This window comes from Onychomys torridus, chromosome 2, assembly GCF_903995425.1.
Source record: "Onychomys torridus chromosome 2, mOncTor1.1, whole genome shotgun sequence".
Lineage (NCBI taxonomy): Eukaryota > Metazoa > Chordata > Mammalia > Rodentia > Cricetidae > Onychomys > Onychomys torridus.
The window spans coordinates 126374291-126394122 of NC_050444.1; the positions used below are offsets into that span (position 1 = coordinate 126374291).

Sequence of the window (19832 nt, forward strand, 5' to 3'; positions counted from 1 at the left end):
TTTAAATATTACTTAAATTACTGATTTTTTTGAAGAATTTTATATCTTTGTTTATGAGGATGATTGCTATGGATCTATAGCAGTTCTAAGCCTATCTTGGGCTGTATGCCAGTTAGGTGAGACAGTGAATCAGTATGTATGGGAGCTGCAATAGTACTTGGTGGTGTACCTAGACTTATTCTTTTTCTTTTTGGGAGACATGATCCTGCTAGTGGCTTAGGCTGGTCTTGGACTTTCTTTGTAGCGTCAGCTGGCCTCAACCTGGTTACCTTCTTGTTTCTATTTCTTAAGTGCTAGGATTACACATGTGTACTACCATGTGTAGTTTATGCAGTGCAAGGGATTGGTCCCAGGGATTTATGTATGCTAGCTAGGCAAGCAATCTACCAATTGAGTTACATCCCAGCCCCTGAGGAGACTTTGGAGAGCAGTAATGTTAGCTATTTCTTCACTGCCTTTAAAATTTTCTACAAAAATTTCTAGTGGCCTTTTCTAACTGAAAATGCTCAAGAAATGAATTTTTAAAATTTTAAAAGATTTTTAAAAAAAATGTCCTCTTGTGGCTGGAGAGAGGCCACATATAATGAAGACTACACAGCAGTGCCAACAAGGCTATGTACAAGAGTTTCTTCTACAGAACCCACATGGATGCTCTGGGCAACTGCACCTTCGCTAAGTGCACTTATTGCTCTTCCAGAGAATTGGGGTTGGATTCTTAGTGCCCATATGGTGGTTCACAACCCTCTATAACTCCAGTTCCAGGGGATCTGATAACCTCTGTGGTCACCAGGCATGCAAATGATACATATACATGTATGCAGGCAAAATACCCATACATAAAAACCATGAGCCGGGTGGTGGTGGTGGTGCATGCCTTTAATCCCAGCACTGGGAAGGCAGAGCCAGGTGGATCTCTGTGAGTTTGAGGCCAGCCTGGGCTACCAGGTGAGTTCCAGGAAAGGCGCAAAGCTACACAGGGAAACCCTGTCTCGAAAAACAAAACAAAACAAACAAACAAACAAAAACCCACCAAAAAACCAAAAAAACCATGAATAAGTCTAATGAAAAAATAAAGAAATGTATTCCCAGCTGAGTTGGTGCAGTATGAGACAAGGTCTCATTTTCCTTATACACCCCTATCATTGGTTAAGCCATACCTCAGTTGCAAGGGCTACTCTCAGGGACTACAATGCATCTGCTAGTCCTTCAGCCACATCATGGACTCTTTTAATCAAAGAAGTATTGGACACAATACTACATAGAAGATGGCTGCCCAGGGAGCCACACCCTACCTCCATATGTCTCAGCCTTAGCTGAGTGTTTTCTTATCCATAGCAAGGTCAGTCCAGCTGTTGCCATAGCAAGATGGAACACATCATATGTACCACATAGGGAAGAATGGCTATATAGGGGTTGTCTTTATTGCTCTACTCTCAGATGCCTTAGTTGCATGTCTTAGAACAGCTGATGTGCTAAACTCATCTTTGATTATGATCTGTCCTTATTTGGGGACACTTGTGTTGCACAGCTTTTCTTAGGGAGCTGTGAAGAAAATTAAGTATAGATAGGGAACTGACAACAGACCAAGGAAATGATTCTGCTTAAGTCCAGCTTGGTGAACCAGTGAGTTTATTGGGGTTACTGCCAGGAGCCTGAGTGACTTTGCAGTAGAGCTGTCTACATTTTATGTAGATGATGTAATTTAGCATTGATGCAGCCTTCATAAGTCATATGAAATGAAGCTTTTTGGTGATGCCACTGTCTTAGAGTCACCCATGCTGCTATAAGTAGCTCCAATAAACTATTGGTTCATCAACTAAGATTTGGGTCGGTGTTGTTGGTGCCCTATTGGCATGAAAGTTTGTTAGGACCATCTAGGAAAAAGGTCGTGCAACAAGGGAAATATAAGTATAATTTCCACCTCTCATTTGAGAGGGATCAGGAATGGACAAATAAAAAGCTAGGTATGAAGCAAATAATAAGATAAGATATAGTTAAGTAGAAAGGAGTTGTTACAGACAACCACACAGGAGAAAGAGGGAAGGACCTGTTGTCAGGAGTTTCATACATGTGTTGGTGCCACTTCTCTGAGGTTCTTGAAACAAGTAGTTCACATGTTTGGAGTTTTACAGAGTTTGGAGAATTTGAATAGATTTTCCTGGTTGAGTGTCCCTAATCCAAACATCTACAATCTGATGTTCCACAATGTAAACTGTTTTGAGTGTCTGATGCTGAATCATTTCAGCTTTGGGACATACTGGATTCTCAGAACAGGGATATTCAATGAATGAAGGTCTTCAAATCTTAAAATCTGAATCCTTTTCTTTCCCTCCTCCTCCTCCTCTTGTCATGTGTCGAAATGAAGTATGGTTAAATGTGGCGTAAATGTAGAAGTATTTCAGACTTTTTTGTCTTGCATTAAGACCAGTAGTTTTGAAGAAACAGTTTGACAGTGGGCTAGACATGAAGACATTAAGACTTATGAGGGACATTTGAAGGGAGACATTGATTTCAGTCATATATTTTTGTTGAGAGAAGAAGATAGTGTATATGAAAAAATGCATTTGACTGGCTTGTGTAATTTTGTGTACTTATTTATATGCATGTGGTATCATAAGCAAAATTCCCTCTTTGATGTAACTAGGATTTAATCATAATTGTTAATATTTGGTTTTTATGTTTCTGTGATATGTGCTTCAAGTAATGAGAAAGGTTTGTGTCCTCATGAGAAATTCATAATCTGATCTTTTGCTCTGTAGACTTAAGTTATTTTGTTTTTTATTTGTTACTGTTCAGTGACAGTGTTCTGGGAAATTGACTCAGAATAACAGCTTCATAGGAGATTGATTTAAAAAAAAGGTTTATTTTTATCTTATGTGTATGTGTGTTTTGCCTGCATGCATGTGTCTGTACTACGTTTCATGGTACCAACAGAGGCCAGAAGACGGTATCAGGTTCCTGTTAACTAGGGTTATAGATGGTTATCGGTCACCATGTTGGTGCTGAGAGCTGAACTACTCTTAGTTGCTCAGCCATCTCTCCAACCCTGAGATGGATTTACTAACCAGAATTTTGTGTGTGTGTGTGTGGTGAGGTGGGGTGTATGTGTGGTTGTACAGGATCTCATGCAGCCCAGGCTGTTCTTGAACTGCCTATGTACTGGTATTGCACTCTTTCTTGATCCTTTGGTCTTGAACTCCTTATCCTCCTGCATCTACCTTCCTAGTGCTGTGATTATTTATTAACAAGAATATTAATTTACAAAGGAGTGGATACTTTTATTTGAGCATAGTATTTGTAATCATTATTTATGATGCCTTCTTCCTGGTATTAATTCGCATACCAGAGAAACCAGTTTGGTCATCGGTATGTGAGTTTGGTAAGCACTGAAGCAGAGTATATTATATGAGTTGGTTTGGCAGATGGCTTAATCAGTTTGTGATAAGTCTAGAGAAATTCCTGCTCCATTTCTAGTATTTCAATATTCATGCCATTATTTTTTTTTAGTACTCTTTTAGGTGGTTTTTTGAGGGTGGTGGTGGTGGTGGTGGTGGTGGTGGTGTGTGTGGTGGGGGGAAGGGAAGCAGACTGGGAGGGGAGAGAGGGAGTCTCATTATAAGCCACACATACAGCCACTAGCCTGGAACTCTGTGTAGACTAGGTTCACCTTGAACTCACATAGATCCACCTTCCTCTGTCTCCAAGGTGCTGGGATCGAAGGCATGTGCCATCACACCTTGCTCTATTAGCATCTCTAAGATACTTCATAGTGATTATTTTGGAAAGTAATAGACAAATTCTAATTTTATGATACCCTTCTCCCTTCCTCTCCCTTTCTCTCCCCTTAGGTCTAGCTTGTTATAAAGCAGAGGATTACTTCTGATCCTCTTGCCTTTATCTCCCTAGTGCTGAGATTATAGGCATGTCCTATCACCTCTGGTTTATGTGGTGCTGGAGTTTGAACTTAGTTCTTTGTGCACAGAAGGTAAATATTTCCCTGAAATTCTCTAAACTTACATTGTTCCCTGTCCTCACCTCTGCTGGGGACCAAAACCAGGGCAGGCAAGTGCTCTGGTGCTGAGCTAAGGAAGTTCCCACACCCATGTTTTTCTTACTCTTGTAGCATGTTTTCACACTGTTGATCTGTTCTGGCAGGGAACTCAAACTGGCATTGAACTCGTGCCGTTCTGCCTACCTTATCCTTCTGAGTGCTGGATTACAGATGTGAGCCACTACACCAAGCTTGATTCTTTTTTCTGTAGAGACTACTTTTTAGAAAGAAACTTAGTTAAGGTATATAGGATTATGTTTATTTTGAATGATGCATATCTCTTGGTAGTGACAGTCTGCTATTTCCCCACCCCCACCCCTATTTGCTTAGGATGGCCGTAATCCTGATCCTCTTACTCAGTCAGTCTCCCAAATGTTGGGATTAAAGGTCCTACCATATTTGCTATCTCTCTCTCTCTCTCTCTCTCTCTCTCTCTCTCTCTCTCTCTGTGTGTGTGTGTGTGTGTGTGTGTGTTTAAAAGAAACTTTTTTGTTTGGTGTTTTTTTAAACAGTTTCTCTGTGTAGTCTTGGATCTTGCTCTGTAGTCCAGGCTGGTCTCAAACTCTGTCTCCTGAGTGCTGGGATTAAAGGTGTGGGCTACCACTGCTCAGCTAAAAGAACACTGTTAGGAAATGTTATTTAAGAACAAACCACGTTGACTAGTATTTTCTAATATGAAACTACTATTTGGCACCAGTACTCTGGCAGTGCTTTCTTAACATTTGTAAGCACTTACACATGTGAATAGATGGCACCAGTGCAGTCATGCCAGCTTGTCTTACAAATGGTGGGTATATTTCTTTCTCTTACTCTACATGCCAGTGGACTGTAAAATTAGACCAATGATGTGAAAATGAACAGTGACACACTAAGCTGTGTAAAATTTCCACTGGTATAACTCACTAATCCCTTTAACAACAAAACTTTTTCACTGAATTAAGAAAGAGTTTACCTGAGAGTATGTACATCAAGTTGCCAGATGTACTTACATAACTTACTTTCTCAACTCTGCTTGTTCTCAAACTTGAGTCAGTGTAAGAAGCATGTGGTATGTCTAATAAAGTGTAGACTTTAGAGCTCTGCTTGCTAGAGGATTTTGAGATAAAGAATGAAACTTGGAGCATGTGAAAAGCAGCTCAGGTAAATCTCCTGTTGGAAAGGTGAGGATCCCACAGTGAATTTCACTGTGGCACACCATGCTGCGCTTGTGCTCACCAGGACAGCGACTTGGTTAGCACAGCCCCAGCCCTTCTGTCTACCTCTTTCTGAGGTATCTCTTGAAGTCATGTTACCTTTTGGGATAGAAGCACTGACAGCCATATTCTTTTTGTACTGCATATACTCTTAACTTCTCAGTATTAGGTATCCCTGCATATGTCTGAGTTTTTCTGTAATGTGGAAATTGCTAGCCTACTTCTTTCAGTTTTTTTCAACTTTAATTTTCTGTCAGTATATTCTCCCTTTTTTGAAATAGGGCCTCTCTATGTAGCCCTTGTTGGCTTGGAACTCTCTATATTGACCAGGGTGGTCTTGAGCTCACAGAGATTCATGTGCTTCTGAGTCCCAAGTGCTGGGATTAAAGACATGCCCCACTATGCCTGGCCTTCACATACATTTATGCTTTAATAAAATTGAATGATTTTTATTTTCCTGAACTGAATGCTTGTTGTTGTTCTTTTTTTTTTGTCTTCTCTTTCTTTTCCCCATCTTTCCCTGAGCTACCTTTTTTTCCTGTCTTTTTTGATTTTAGAATTTAGAATTGGTATTTGTCATTATTATCATAATGATCATCATTATTAGTATGAGTGTTTTACCTGCATGCATGTATGTACATGTCTGTCCATGTGTGTTTCTTGGAGGCCAGATGAGGGCACTGAACTCACTGGACCTGGAGTTAAAAATGATTGTAAACTAACAGGGGGTGGGAACTGAACCTCAGTTCTTTGGAAGATTAGCAAGTATTTATTATTAACCAATGAGCTATATTTCTCCATGCCAATTTTTATTATTTTTAATTATGAGTATATGTGTGTCTGTGTGTGGTATGTGCAAGTGAGTGTAAGTGTCCTCATAGGCAAGAAGCATTGATTTCCTGGAGCAGGAGTTAGAAGTGTTTTGTAAGACACTTGATGTGGATACTGGAACTGATGGTGAGTCTTTTGGAAGAGCGTTCTTAACCATTGAGTCATCTCTCCAGAACTCATTTATTTTTTATCATAAAATTATGAGCTTTTAAAGCCTATCAAGAAATATAACAAATAGTGAATATAATGAATATGTAATTTAGTAAGTCCTGTATTTTCTTTATATATTATTAGTCAAATGTAATTACTATTGCTGTTATCCTGTTCATGGAAAGAATGAAAATTAGGTACTTTGGACTTTCATTAACAAAAACTGTCTAGAGATGTTATAGTTTACAATTTTTAAGAATTCTTGAAGACATTATAACACTTAAAACTATGTAGTTGTTAACTGAGACTAACAACTAATTTTAAAGAGGCACATTGTATTTTGGGAAGCTCTGCATTCCTTGTAGTAAACTAGCTTATAATTAAGCTGACTAGATGGTATAAATAAATTTGTTGCAACTCTGGGTTTGGTCTTGGATTTCAGCACAATCCCTTATGTTGTGGTGACCCTCCTCCACCATAAAATCATTTTAGTTGCTACTTTATAATTTTGCTACTGTTACACATCATAATGTAAATATGTGTTTTCCGATGGTCTTAGGCAGTCCCTGTAAAAGAGTCATTCTACCCCAGGGGTCCCAACCCACAGATTGAGAGCCACTGATTTAAAGCATCAGCACAAAGAGGCTGTTAACAAAAGCAAAAGGAGACACACTACATGCCTATATTGTTGTAATCTAACTACTTGTCTTGTCCTGAAAAGAGAAACCCTGCTTGAGATGGTTATAATTTCATCTGTAACCTAAAATGTACGTTGTTGTTGTTGAGGCAGTAAAAATATTTCAGCTTGGCACAAGCCTGATAATCTTGAGTTTGATTCCAGGACTGATGTGGTGGAAAGAGAACCCACTCCTGTAAGGTGTTCTAACCAATACACATGTATTGTGCCAGGCGTGCGCGTTCACACACACACACACACACACACACACACACACACACACACGTACATGTGCATGCACAGAGAGAGACAGACAGAGGGGAGAGATGAGGGGAGGAAAAGGGGAGAATAAATTTTTAAATGAAAAAAAATGTAATGAATGTATTGTCCTCAGGAAAAGGCAACAGAACATCAAAGGAGAAAAGGAAATGTGCCAAGGCCACTGAAGGGAACAGAGAAAGAATAAAGAATAAAACATAATTTTTTTTTAGCCCAGGCAGACCTGGAACTTGTAGCAATCCTCATGCCTCCTGAGTGGTGGGATTACTGATGTGAGCCATAAAGCTCATCTGTAGGGAAAGGGGCTGGCTAAAGAAACCCACCCTGACCCTGGAGCCCAGAACTAGGGAAAGGTGGCTCAGATCAGGGCAGAAAGAAATACAGTTTGGCTCAGTCAGATCAGAGACATCTCTGCCCATGGCCAACTGACTTGTAAAACCAACCAATCACAGAGTAGCACCCTGGCCCTGGGCTCAGTGAGATCAGAGCCATCTCTGCCCCTGGTGACTTATGAAACCAACCAATCACAGAGCAGGAGGGTAGCACATACTTTGGCTCTGAAATCAGGCCCATCTCTGCCCCTACCTCACAAAACTGACCAATAGAAAAAAACTAGCCAATCAGGTTGACTCCACTCAAGAGATCTATATAAACCGCCCTGCCTGGTCAGTTGTTGGCTGTTCGCTCCACCCTGGACCCGTCCTCCCCAAATACATCTCTTTCTCTAGAGTTTTGGTGTGAAAATCTTCATTCACTGAAGAACTGTGCTGGGACATCCCTCAGTGGACAGTACAAGGAGGAGCTGAAGAGAAGATCCTTGCTGAGATGTCCCATAGTGGACAGAGCAAGGAGCTGAACAGAAAAACCTTACTTGGACGTCCGTCAGCGGAGAGAGGAAGGGAGAGCTGAAAAAGTAACACTTTGCTCCAGGGCCTCAGGAGATTGCTACATTTCTGCAGGGCTTTCCCCTTTTGCAGAGTGAAGCAAAGGAAGCAACATCTTAGCCACAGAAACAGAGCTCTGCTAGGAAGCCCCCTTAAGTGGGGGCTGAGCAAAGCTCAGCTGCTGTGGCTCTCCAGGAGAGGAGCTGGATTGCTATATCCTGCGGGGAGACCATCCCCCACCACATTAGGTACAGCCTGACTTTCCCCAAACAGTCAGGATACCCTCCCATGCTGAAGCAGTTCCAGGCCCTTTTGAACTGGGAAGTGAGTGGTGGCGGGTGCTTTCCGCTGTTACTTGTGATTCACCTTAGGTTTTTTGTTCTTTAATATTTATGTATGGGTTTTGGTTTTTAATAATTGTAAAATAAATCCATTTCAATAGCAAGATCAGATCTTTAATTTTTCTCTTCTGGTTGTAGGGATCAAATCCAAAGCCTTGTACATAGTAGGCAAGCACTCCATTACTGAACTACATCCCCAGCCTCAAATTACAATAGTACATATGATAAATTATTTTAGTTTTATTAGAATACATACATATAGTTGTAAACATATTTATAGTCTTTGACTTACAACGAATTTACCTAATAGATTTTCAACTTTTCCATTGGGTGAATTCAATAGAAACTCTAGTTTGAATTTTGATCTTTTCTCCTGCTATCTTTATATGATTAGCTACTCTTTCATGTTGCTGGGCAGCAAAATAAAACTCCTAGTCAGCTATGTGGTTGAGTTTATATAACTGATACTCTGCAGAGCACTATGTTGCTAAGCTAGAACATGTTGTGATTGCAGATGCATTTGACATGGTATTTACAGTGGATGGACAGGAATAGAATCCCACTGTAAGTCTAGGAGCATCTGTACATATACATGTACATGTAGACTTTACCAAGTAAAGCACAAATTAGTCCTAGTTAAGGATATTAAGCATATTAGTATATAATACTTATAACAGCAGATAAGTTATATATGAATATGAGGAAAGTACTTACCTGTTTGGATTATTAGTGCTATGGTGAAACATCATGACCAAAAGCAGCTTGGGGAGGAAAGGGTTTATTTGGCTTTATCTTCCACATCCATAATCCATCACCAAAAGAGGTAATGGTGGGAACTCAAACAGGGCAGGAACTTGGAGGCAGGAGCTGATGCAGAGACCATGGAGGGGTGCTGCTTACTGGCTTGCTCATTATGGCTTGCTCAGCCTGCATTCTTATAGAACCCAGAACCACCAGCTCAGGGGTAGTACTACACACAGTGAGCTGGGCCCTCCCATATCAATCATCAACAAAGAAAATGTACCACAGGCTTGCTCATAGCCCATTCTGGTGGTGCCATTTTGTTAATTGAGGTTTCTTCTTTCAGAGTAACTCTAGCTTGTGACAAATTGATATAAAACTAGCCAGCACAGTACTCATATGGAAGATATTATTTTTCTCACTGTAGGTAATACTCGAAGAGATAGAATAATCTGCTTTAGGTTGTTTGTTACACATTCTAAACCTGTATTTTTTTCTACTGTGATAAAATAAAAATACCTTCTTTTTACCTGCCACATATCCATCTATCATAACCATTTAACACAGAGAATTACAAAGAAAGAAAGAAACCTTCTTAATTCCACACCTTATGTAAAGATGATATTAATTTAGAAAACAAAATTGGAAGTAGTCAAAGTGTAAAAGAAACTGGTATTAAGATTATGAGATACAATTTCTTTTTTAAATATGAAATGAAGTCTTTAGTTTTCACTTAGTTTAGAGCCTTATGGGTTGAAAAAGTTGGAAGTATTCCTTTAGAGGTTTTATTATGCTGAAATGCACTATAACTTTCCCAGAAATGGATCATTTGCCATGAAACTTGAATTTCTCAGATCATTAAAATTCTTTGATAAGTGCTGGAACTATTCATAAGAAAGAATAAAATTTAAAGAAATGGAAAGGTTAATGAAATAAAATAGTTCTGTAATCTATATTTGTTCCTGCTAGCTGCATGAGTCTTTAATAGTAAGTGGGACATCTTAAATATATCTTATATACTTAATATGTATTTTGATATATATTAGTGAGGTATCCCAGAGTACTCAGAAGGCTATTGAAGGATATTGCCAAACAGAACTTTAAGGAAGCTTTAAAAAGCAATCAGTTATTTCCAGGCACTCCAGAACAAGGTTCAAGAATATTTAGAGATAACCAGCATCCAAAATGTGAAAAGATCATAATATTTGGACATAATCACAAGGTATTAAGCATATAAAGAATCAGGAAAGTATTAACCCATAATCACAAGAAAATCCCAACCAATATAAATAGGCCTATAACTGATAGACTTAATAGAAATGGTCATTGAATGGTACTCTTTATCTTACATGCTCAAGAAGGAAGAAAAAAGTGGACCAGGGATATAAGTCTGGTAGGACATATATAATGTTTTGGATTTGAACCTAGAGGCAGGAGCAAGGAGGAGATATGTATCATGAGAGACCATGTTGTATGAAAAACTTACATGGCATAACATTCTACACACGTAGGCAATATGGTAAAGCACTGTCTTATAGATGGTCTGTCATTGGCCAAAACAGTTATGTAGTTAGTAAGTCTATGTATGTATGTGTGTGTATGAACTCGTGTGTGTTGTGTGCCCATATGTATTTATGTGTGTGTGTGTGTATGTATGATCAGGCCATTTCTTAGATAACTACATTGTATTTATATTTTTAAAATTTATTTATTTTTATTTTTAATTTATTTATTTAAAAAATTTTAATTGGGCCGCTTGGTGGTGGTGCACGCCTTTAATCCCAGCACTTGGGAAGTAGAGGCAGGCGGATCTCTGTGAGTTCAAAGGCCAGCCTGGTCTTCAAAGCCAGTTCCAGGAAAGGCACAAAGCTACACAGAGAAACCCTGTCTTGAAAAACCAAAAAAAAAAAAAAAAAAAAAATTGGTATATATTCATTGTTCATAGTACTGTACTTTTTTTTAGTGAAGACTTTTTTATTGAAAATAATTTTTAAAAGTATATTATGTACTTTGACTCTATGTGCCCTCTCGCTCCTTACCCTAATTCCCTGCCTTTATCCCCCAAGCTGATCTCCTCTCCTCCCTTGTTCACTTCTCCTGTCATGTCATACATAGAGTATATAGATATTTATATAAAGGTATTTATTTTTGTGGCTTTATATTTCTATGAAGAATTCTTGGTCTCATTTTATTCATATACTGTTACAATCTCTAGATCTATTCTTCATCAAATAACATAATTTTCATTACTTATGGCTGACTCAAACTCTATTATATATGCACACACTACCACAGTTTGTCTAACCATTCATCAATTGCCTTATAGTCCTTCAGATGTATACCCAGAAGTGGTGTAGATGGGTTATATGATAGTTTTAGTTTTAAAAATAATCTCATTGATTTCTGAAAGGATGAACAGCAATGGTGGTTTGGCAGGTGCGGCGGAAAAGTTACGAGCCATAGATACGACTACCAGAGTTAGAAAGAGCTGTATTAGAAAGAAACCAGCCCTGGAGAGACAGGAAGATGGCCGGAGCAGAGAGGAGGAGAGAGAGAGAGAGAGAGAGAGAGAGAGAGAGAGAGAGAGAGAGAGAAGAAGAAGAAGAAGAAGAAGAAGAAGAAGAAGAAGAAGAAGAAGAAGAAGAAGAAGGAAGAAGGAGGAGGAGGAGGAGGAGGAGGAGGAGGAGGAGGAGGAGGGGAGGGGAGGGGGAGCATGGGGGTCCGTGTGGGGCTTTTTTTTTTTGTTTTTTTTTTGGGGGGGGTTTCGAGACAGGGTTTCTCTGTGTAGCTTTGCGCCTTTCCTGGAACTTGCTTTGGAAACTAGGCTGGCTTCAAATTCACAGAAATCCGCCTGGCTCTGCCTCCCAGTGCTGGGATTACAGGTGTGGGCCACCACTGCCTGGCTTTTTAAGGTGGAGATTGCGTGACCACACGGAGGTACCAGTCACCCCCAGCCCCCTTGATGATGCAAGACGTTAGACCTGGAAGAGTGAGAGCAGGATCCTAACAATTTCCATTTTCACTTGACATTATATGAGTTGTCTCAGAATATTTCACTCAAAACTAATGTTATTTCTGTGTGGCAACTTCATAACTCAGTGACCAGGAACCACAGGAATTCTTAATTGAAGCACTTCCCAGTTGTTGGTTGATCCTGTTTATTTGAGTGTCTTTGTTTAGAAGTTGCACATGTAGTTGGGCTTGACTCAAAATTTTGGCTCAGGTGTGATTCATGGATATTTATTTTGATATGTTCTCATAGGATCTTAGAAATCCCCTGTGGTGGTATTTTATTTGTGCTGAAATGTGGTGATATTTTATTTGTATGTAAATAAAGTTTGCCTGGAGATCAGAGGTCACAGCGAGCCGTAAACAAAAGTCAGATGGTGGTAGCACACGCCTTTAATCAGATCACATGGCAGGCAGAGTCTCTGTGCCTTCAAGGACACATCCAAGCATGGTGATCCGCACCTTTAATCCCAGTACCAACCCTAGAGACCTGGAGGTCTGCACAGACAGGCAGTGACAAGGAAGTGGGATGGCTGGGCTAAGAGCCAATTAGAAGGCAGCGGGGTTGGGGATTTAGCTCAGTGGTAGAGCACTTGTCCAGCAAGTGCAAGGCCCTGGGTTCAGTACTCAGTTAGCTCTGGCAAAAAAAAAAAAAAAAAAAAAAAAAAAAAAAAAAAAAGGCAGAAGAGCAAGGTAATAAAAGCACAGGTTAGACAGGAAGAAGCTGGTTCTCTTGGGAAGCGACAGCAGCTTGGTGAGCTAAGGTTAGCTGGTGGCTCTCACTATTTCTCTGATCTCTACGGCTTTCACCCCTATATTTGGCTCTTGTGTTTCTTATTTAATAAGACTTTTTAGAAATTTGTCTATGACCCCACCCTGACCAAAAGAAAAAAAAAATAACAAAACCTTAGGGTAATGATTTAGAAGTGTAAGTAGAAACTCAAGATGCTTTTGAAGACATACAGTCATAGTTAGCATACCACCAACATTCTTACTATAGTCTTCATAGGAAAAGGATCAAGTTGTAGTCAAGCTCAGTGTCAATGGAAAATAATCCTTGGTGGGAGGAACTGTAGAGTTCTGTGTTTCTTATGTTAAAGAATTGGGTTTAGTATCACATCCCTTTTGTCTTGCGTCCACGTGTTTTAGCCATTTGAGTGTGGTGTGGGGCTGTAAATTATGTCCTTCTGGAGCAAGAACATTAAGCCTCTATTCAACATGGATGTTGAGGCCACATAAAATTGTAAGAATCCACCACATATTCATGTTAAATGTTTCAATGTGCAACAACTTCTTGTATACACAGTATATTCAAAATCAAGCATGTTAATAGTAATCCATGTCTTCTAAAGTCCTGGCAATAATGCAGTTTCCCCAATTATAGCAAATCTTATTTTTCTGATCAGCATTTCCTTATAACTAGTATATAATTATAGATTTGTATTGCATTTATGACTGCCTCTCTAGTTTCTTAGTGTGGAGAAGTACTAACACTTCTTGGGAAGGAAGTAACTTTTAGGACAGTTTTGTAAAAATATATATTCTATTTTTTATATATTTATGATATCACTTGACTTGTTCCTTTTTTCTCTTTCCTTCCTTCCTTCCTTCCTTCCTTCCTTCCTTCCTTCCTTCCTTCCTTCCTTCCTTCTTTCCTTCCTTCCTTCCCTTTCTTTCTTTCCCTTCATTTCTTTCTTTCTTTCTTGTTTTTTTTTTGAGACAGGGTTTCTCTGTGTAGTTTTGGTACCTGTACTGGATCTCCCTCTGTAGACCAGGCTGGCCTCGAACTCACAGAGATCCACCTGGCTCTGTCTCCCGAGTGCTGGGATTAAAGGTGTGCGCCATTACTGCCTGGCTGAACTTGTTCCTTTTAATCTAGATCTTTGGTTAGAATGTTGAACATTTTGCGGGGCATCCATTCTTTATGATTGATACTGTGACTGTCAACTTTGATTGTATTAGGAAGCTTTTAATCTGACATTGTCTTACTACCTGTGATGCTTTGTTTGGTCATTTGGCCAAGATGATGCCTTATTGGCAGATAAGCAAGTAATTTGCTAATCTGAAGTAATACTTTGAAAATTTCCAGATAAAAATTCATTTAAGGCTGGGCGTGGTGAATCCCAAGCACTTGGGAGGCAGAGGCAAGTGATTCTCTGAGTTTGAGGCTAGCCTGGCTTATACACTGAGTTCCAGGACAATTAGAGTTATATAATAGAGAGACCCTGACTGAAATTAACAACAAAAATAATTTTAAAAGCCAGGTGGTGGTGGTGCATACTTTTAATCCAACATTTGGGAGGCAGAGGCAGGCAGATCTCTGTGAGTTTGAGGCCAGTTTCGTCTACAGAACTAGTTCCAGGACAGCAACAAAGAAACCCTGCCTTGAAACAATAACAACAACAACAACTATAACAAAATCATTAAAAATTCAACATGGATTGTATAGATATTTATTAATTTTAATTTTTTTATTTTTTAAGATTTATTTATTCATTATGTATACAGTGTTCTGCCTGCATGTATTCCTGAAGGCCAGAAGAGGGTACTGGATGTCATTATAGATGGTTGTGATCCACCATGTGGTTGCTGGGAATTGAACTCAGGACCTCTGGAAGTGCAACCAGTGCACTTAACCTGAGCCATCTCTCCAGCCCTGTATAGATATTTATTAATCCAATATTTTATTCAGCCATTTAAAATTTAAATTTTTTTTTTTTTTGAGCTGAGGATCAAACCCAGGGCCTTGTGCTTGCTAGGCAAGTGCTCTACCACTGAGCTAAATCCCCAGACCAAAATTTTACTTTTTATGTATAGAGAAAATCTGTTTTAAAATGTCATTTATTATATATCATATGCAAGACTGTTACAGAAGGACATTTAATATAAATATATTGTATGTTGAATATATCCTTCCCTTGTGCTATATCATTCTCCCTTCTCTCTTCTCACTTCTCTGTTCTTTGTTCTCCTAGACAAGTTCACTTCTACTTTATATACACACAGCATCTTATGTATCTATAAAAATCTAGAAACCAAATATAAGAGAAAACACATTTGTCTAAAACTGACTTCATTTGTTTAATATAGTTATCTATACTTGCGGCCATTTTTTTTTTTTTTTTTTTTGCAAATGATACAGCTTTGCTCTTCTTTGTGGCTGAAAAATTTTCCAGGGTGTAAAAATCATGAACTCTTTGTCTACTTCTCTGTTATTGAATACGTAGGCTTGGTTCCATTTCTTAGCTGTTATGAATGGGCTGTAGTAATTATAGCTGTATAAGTATCTCTGGGATGTGTTGACTTGTAATCCTTCTCTTTTTAAAAAAATTTACCTAACTTTATTTTATGTGCATTGGTCTGAAGGTTTCAGATCCCCTAGAACTGGGTTACAGACAGTCAGGAGCTGCCATGTGCATGCTGGGAATTGAACCCAGGACTTCTGGAAGAGCAGCAAGTGCTCCTTACCACTGAGCTATTTCTAATCCTTATAAATACTCAGGGGTGGTATATTTGAGTCATATGACAGATTTTTTTTTTTTGAGAAACCTCCATACTAATTTCCTTATTGACTAGACTAGTTTATATTTCCACCAGCATTGTATTAATCAAGGATTCCATTTTGTTCATACTCTTGCCAACATTTGTTGCTTATTTTTTAAAGAGTACCATTTTGAATGGGTTGGAATTTCAATGTGTTTTTAACTCGCATTTATTAGTAAAAGCGAACATTTTCCATGTGTTTGTTGGCTGTTTTGTTTTCATCTTTTGAGAGTTGTCAGTTTGTTTCATTAGGCTATTTATTGATTGTGTTGTTTGAGTTCTTGTTTTGATTTTTGAGTTATTTGTATATTTTAGATTAGTCTTTAGGCATATACCTAGCAGAGATGTTCTTCAACTTAGCAGGGTATGTATTCACTCAGTTAACTGTGTGCTTTGCTATGAAGCAGTTTTTTAATTTTTTAAACATGGCATCCTGTTTGTCAGTTGTTGGCTAACTTTTCTGAACGACTAGAGTTCTGTCCAGAAAACTCTTCGTTTTGCCTATGTCCTAATGTGTTTTTCCTGTAACAGTTTCAGAATTTCATGTCTTACATTAAACTCGTTGATGTGTTTAGGGTTGATATTTTTGTACAGGATGAAAGATTGGGATCTCATTTCATTCTGCATCTGGACATCAGGTTTTCCAGCATCACTTTTGTAAAGGTTGTCTTTTCCCCAGTGAATATTTTGATCTTTGTTTAAAAAAAATGCCAGATGGTTGAAACTGTGAGGGTTTCTATCTGAGTCTTCTAGTCTATTCCATTGATTTATGTATCTGGTTTTATGCTGGTATCCTGTTTTTATTACTATGAATCTGTAGTATAACTTGGAATTGGGTTTAGTGATGCCTACTACAGCAGTATTTCTTTTGTTCAGGATTGGTTTGGCTATCAGGAGGGGTTTGTATTTTCATCTGAATTTTGAAAGTGCTCTTTCTGTTTTTGTGAAAAATAGTATTGAGATTTTGATAAGGACTCAATTGAATCTGAAGATTGCTTTTGGTAGTACAGCCATTTCCAGGATATTAACTCTTCTAATCCATGAAGTCTTTTCCATATTGTATTTTCTTCAGTTTCTTTCTTCAGTGTTTTATAGTTTTACTGTAGAAAACTTTTACTTTCAGGTTAATTTTATCCAGGGTATTTTATTATATTTATTTTGAGGAAGTTGTGAATGGGATTTTGCCCCTAATTTTTCTTACAATGTTGGTTATTGATACACACACACACACACACACACACACGTGCACACACATGCACAGACGCAGTAATTTCATTCTAGTTAATACTCCAAATTGATGACATAAGGAATAGGTTGTGAATTTATGAGTCATCTTTGATCACAGAATAGTTACCAAACTTCATTTGATTTTTAATGAATTTAGGTAATCAGTAATAGATGATTGTCTCCAGTTGATTTATATTTTCATCAGTGACTTAAGAGGCAGTGCTGTGGAATGAAAATGTTTTGGCTTTGGAATTCTGTTAATTTTCTAGTCCTGTGATCCTGAGTACATTGCTTAACTTTTTTGGTGGTTGTTTTAAATTGTCAAATTGACAAAACCTAGAATCACCTGGGAAGGCATTGATTAGACCAGGTTGTTCTGTGGGGCATTGTCTTAATTGATATTGGAAGACCTAGCCTGAAAGTATTCATGTTTTTGGCGCTGGACTGTATAAGAGTAAAGAAAACTAGCTGAGTACTAAGCATGCATGCATTCATTCTCTCTGCTCTTGAGAGTGGATATGATGTCTTGTCCCAGTTACTTTTTTGTCAACTTGGTACAAGTTAGAGTCAAATGGGAAGAGGAACCTCACCTGAGAAAATGTCTCCATCAAAGCTCCTTAGACAAGTCTGTGGGGGCATTTTCTTGCCTAATAGTTGATAGAGGGGGACCCAGCCTACTGTTGGTAGTGCCACCCCTGGACAGTCCTGGTTTGGGCTGAGCAAACCATGGGGAGCAAACCAGTAAGCATCATTCCTCCACGGCCTCTGCTTTAGTTCCTGCCTCCAGGATCCTTCCCTGCTTGAGTCCCTGACTTCCCTTCATACAAGGTAAAATAAGCCATTGGCATGAAATAAACCAAACTATGGCATGTCTTAAGCATCTTCTCTTGTGACTTTTAATGAAGTGATGGACTGTAACTTAGAATTGTGTTTTAAAATAAACTCGTTCCCCCTAAGTTGCTTTTGTCCAAGTATTTTATCATACCAACAGAATGAAACCAGGACAGTCTCTTTGAAACAGTGATCTTATTAAAATGGACATTGCTGGGCGTTGGTGGCGCACGTCTTTAATCCCAGCACTCGGGAAGCAGAGCCAGGCGGATCTCTGTGAGTTCGAGGCCAGCCTGGGCTATCAAGTGAGTTCCAGGAAAGGTGCAAAGCTACACAGAGAAACCCTGTCTCGAAAAACCAAAAAAAAAAAAAAAAAAAAAAAAAAGACATAATAGCTACTTCAAAAGGTTGGTAAGAGGATTGAATGAAATATATTAATTTGTTGTCTTTTTGTGTGTAAGAATTTTAAAGGCCATTTGTTTAGTTTCTGATTATTGGGAAAATCAAAGGATGTTGTAGTTGATTGGTTCATAATAAATAATGTGCTAGTTAGTTCCTAAGTTTTATACTGATGGTAACAGATTGGTTTTGTTTGTTCTTTACGTTCATTTTCATAATTTGAGAATTGTGTTACTTGAGTGTTTAGTGCTGCGTTTGGATAGTTAAATTCTGTCATTTTGTTTCTGGGTCTTAGGGGAAAATGAAAAGGAACCACACCTAGCAGGTGTTTCTGTGTCTGCTTCAGAGTGCTATTCTTTGCTTTCTGCAAGTTTTTTGTTTTGTTTTGTTTGCGTGTTTGTTTTTGAGGTTAGGAAGGGAGACAAGGTCTCACTGGGTAGCCTTAGCTGGCTTGGAACTCATTATTAAGGCCAGATTGGCCTAGAACTCAACAGAGATCTCTGTTTCTGCCTCCCAAGTGCTGAGATTAAAATTGTGTGCTACTGTTCCTGGTCAAAAAACTGCATTCATTTGTTCGTTTGTTCCTTCATTCGTTCACTCACTCACTCATTCATTCATTCCTGTGTGTGTGTGTGTGTGTGTGTGTGTGTGTGTGTGTGTGTATGTTTTTTCTCATGCTGTGGTGCACATGTGGAGCCAGAGGACATCTTACAGGAGTTGAGTGATTCTCTCTTTCTATAATGTGGGTCTCAGGAATTGAGGGCAGCATGCCAGGGTTGGCACCTTTTACCCACTGGGTCGTCTCTGCCATCCCTGACAGACTTATTGTAATTGTTAAATTTGCAAGCAAGAATTTTCAAACTCTTATATATAAACTGTTCCGAAGTATGAGCCACTTAATGTCTTGACTTCATTTAGATTGTATATAGTTTAAATTATGTTTTATACCAATTACATTTTAAGTCAGACTTCATTTCTAAAATCCTAAACATGCATATTTACTTCGTTTTTAGGCATGTACTGGCATTGAAAACATTGATGAAGCTATTACATTGCTCGAACAAAATAACTGGGACTTGGTGGTAAGTACTTCATTCTTTGACCATTGCTCTAACTTAGTGAGTTCTTGAATGGACTTAATGTTTATGTATATTTAATGTATATTTATTGCAAGTTTTTTTTGTAATTATGTCACTATTTTTTTGGGGGGGTGTTGAGACAGGGTTTCTCTGTGTAGCTTTGCACCTTTCCTAGAACTCACTCTGTAGACCAGGCTGGCCTCGAACTCACAGAGATCCACCTGCCTCTGCCTCCTAAGTGCTGGGATTAAAGATGTGCTCCACCAACGCCCGGCTATGTCACTAAACTTTTATGTTGAAAGTAGGATTCTTTTATATACTCTATATTCACCTACTGTTACATTAACATTTTTCTACCTTACTAAGTATGGCTGCTCAGTTTTTAAATGTTTGCATAGGGTATCAGGTTGTCATAGTAGTAAAATAGTTTTACCATTCTTGTTCTGGTGGGCATTTAAGATTGTTGCAGTAGTTTGCAATACTGTAAACATTACTGTAGAGAACATTCTTACATATGTGTATTGTATATTTAACCTAGTATTTTTTTTTTTCTAGAAGAAACTGAATATATTCAGTTTATAACTGAATTTCTGGGCCA

The 19832-nt window shown here is 38.5% G+C and overlaps 1 protein-coding gene across 3 annotated transcripts in view; it reads left to right on the forward strand.

The window, feature by feature from the left end:
• The window catches only part of Faf1 (Fas associated factor 1), a 345021-nt gene that overhangs the window by 41507 nt on the left and 283682 nt on the right, over window positions 1-19832 (forward strand). For all 3 annotated transcript variants that reach the window (XM_036177177.1, XM_036177179.1, XM_036177178.1), the window contains exon 2: window positions 19169-19237. In XM_036177177.1, the coding sequence (XP_036033070.1) occupies window positions 19169-19237 (69 nt within the window). The remainder of the gene's footprint in view (window positions 1-19168; window positions 19238-19832) is intronic.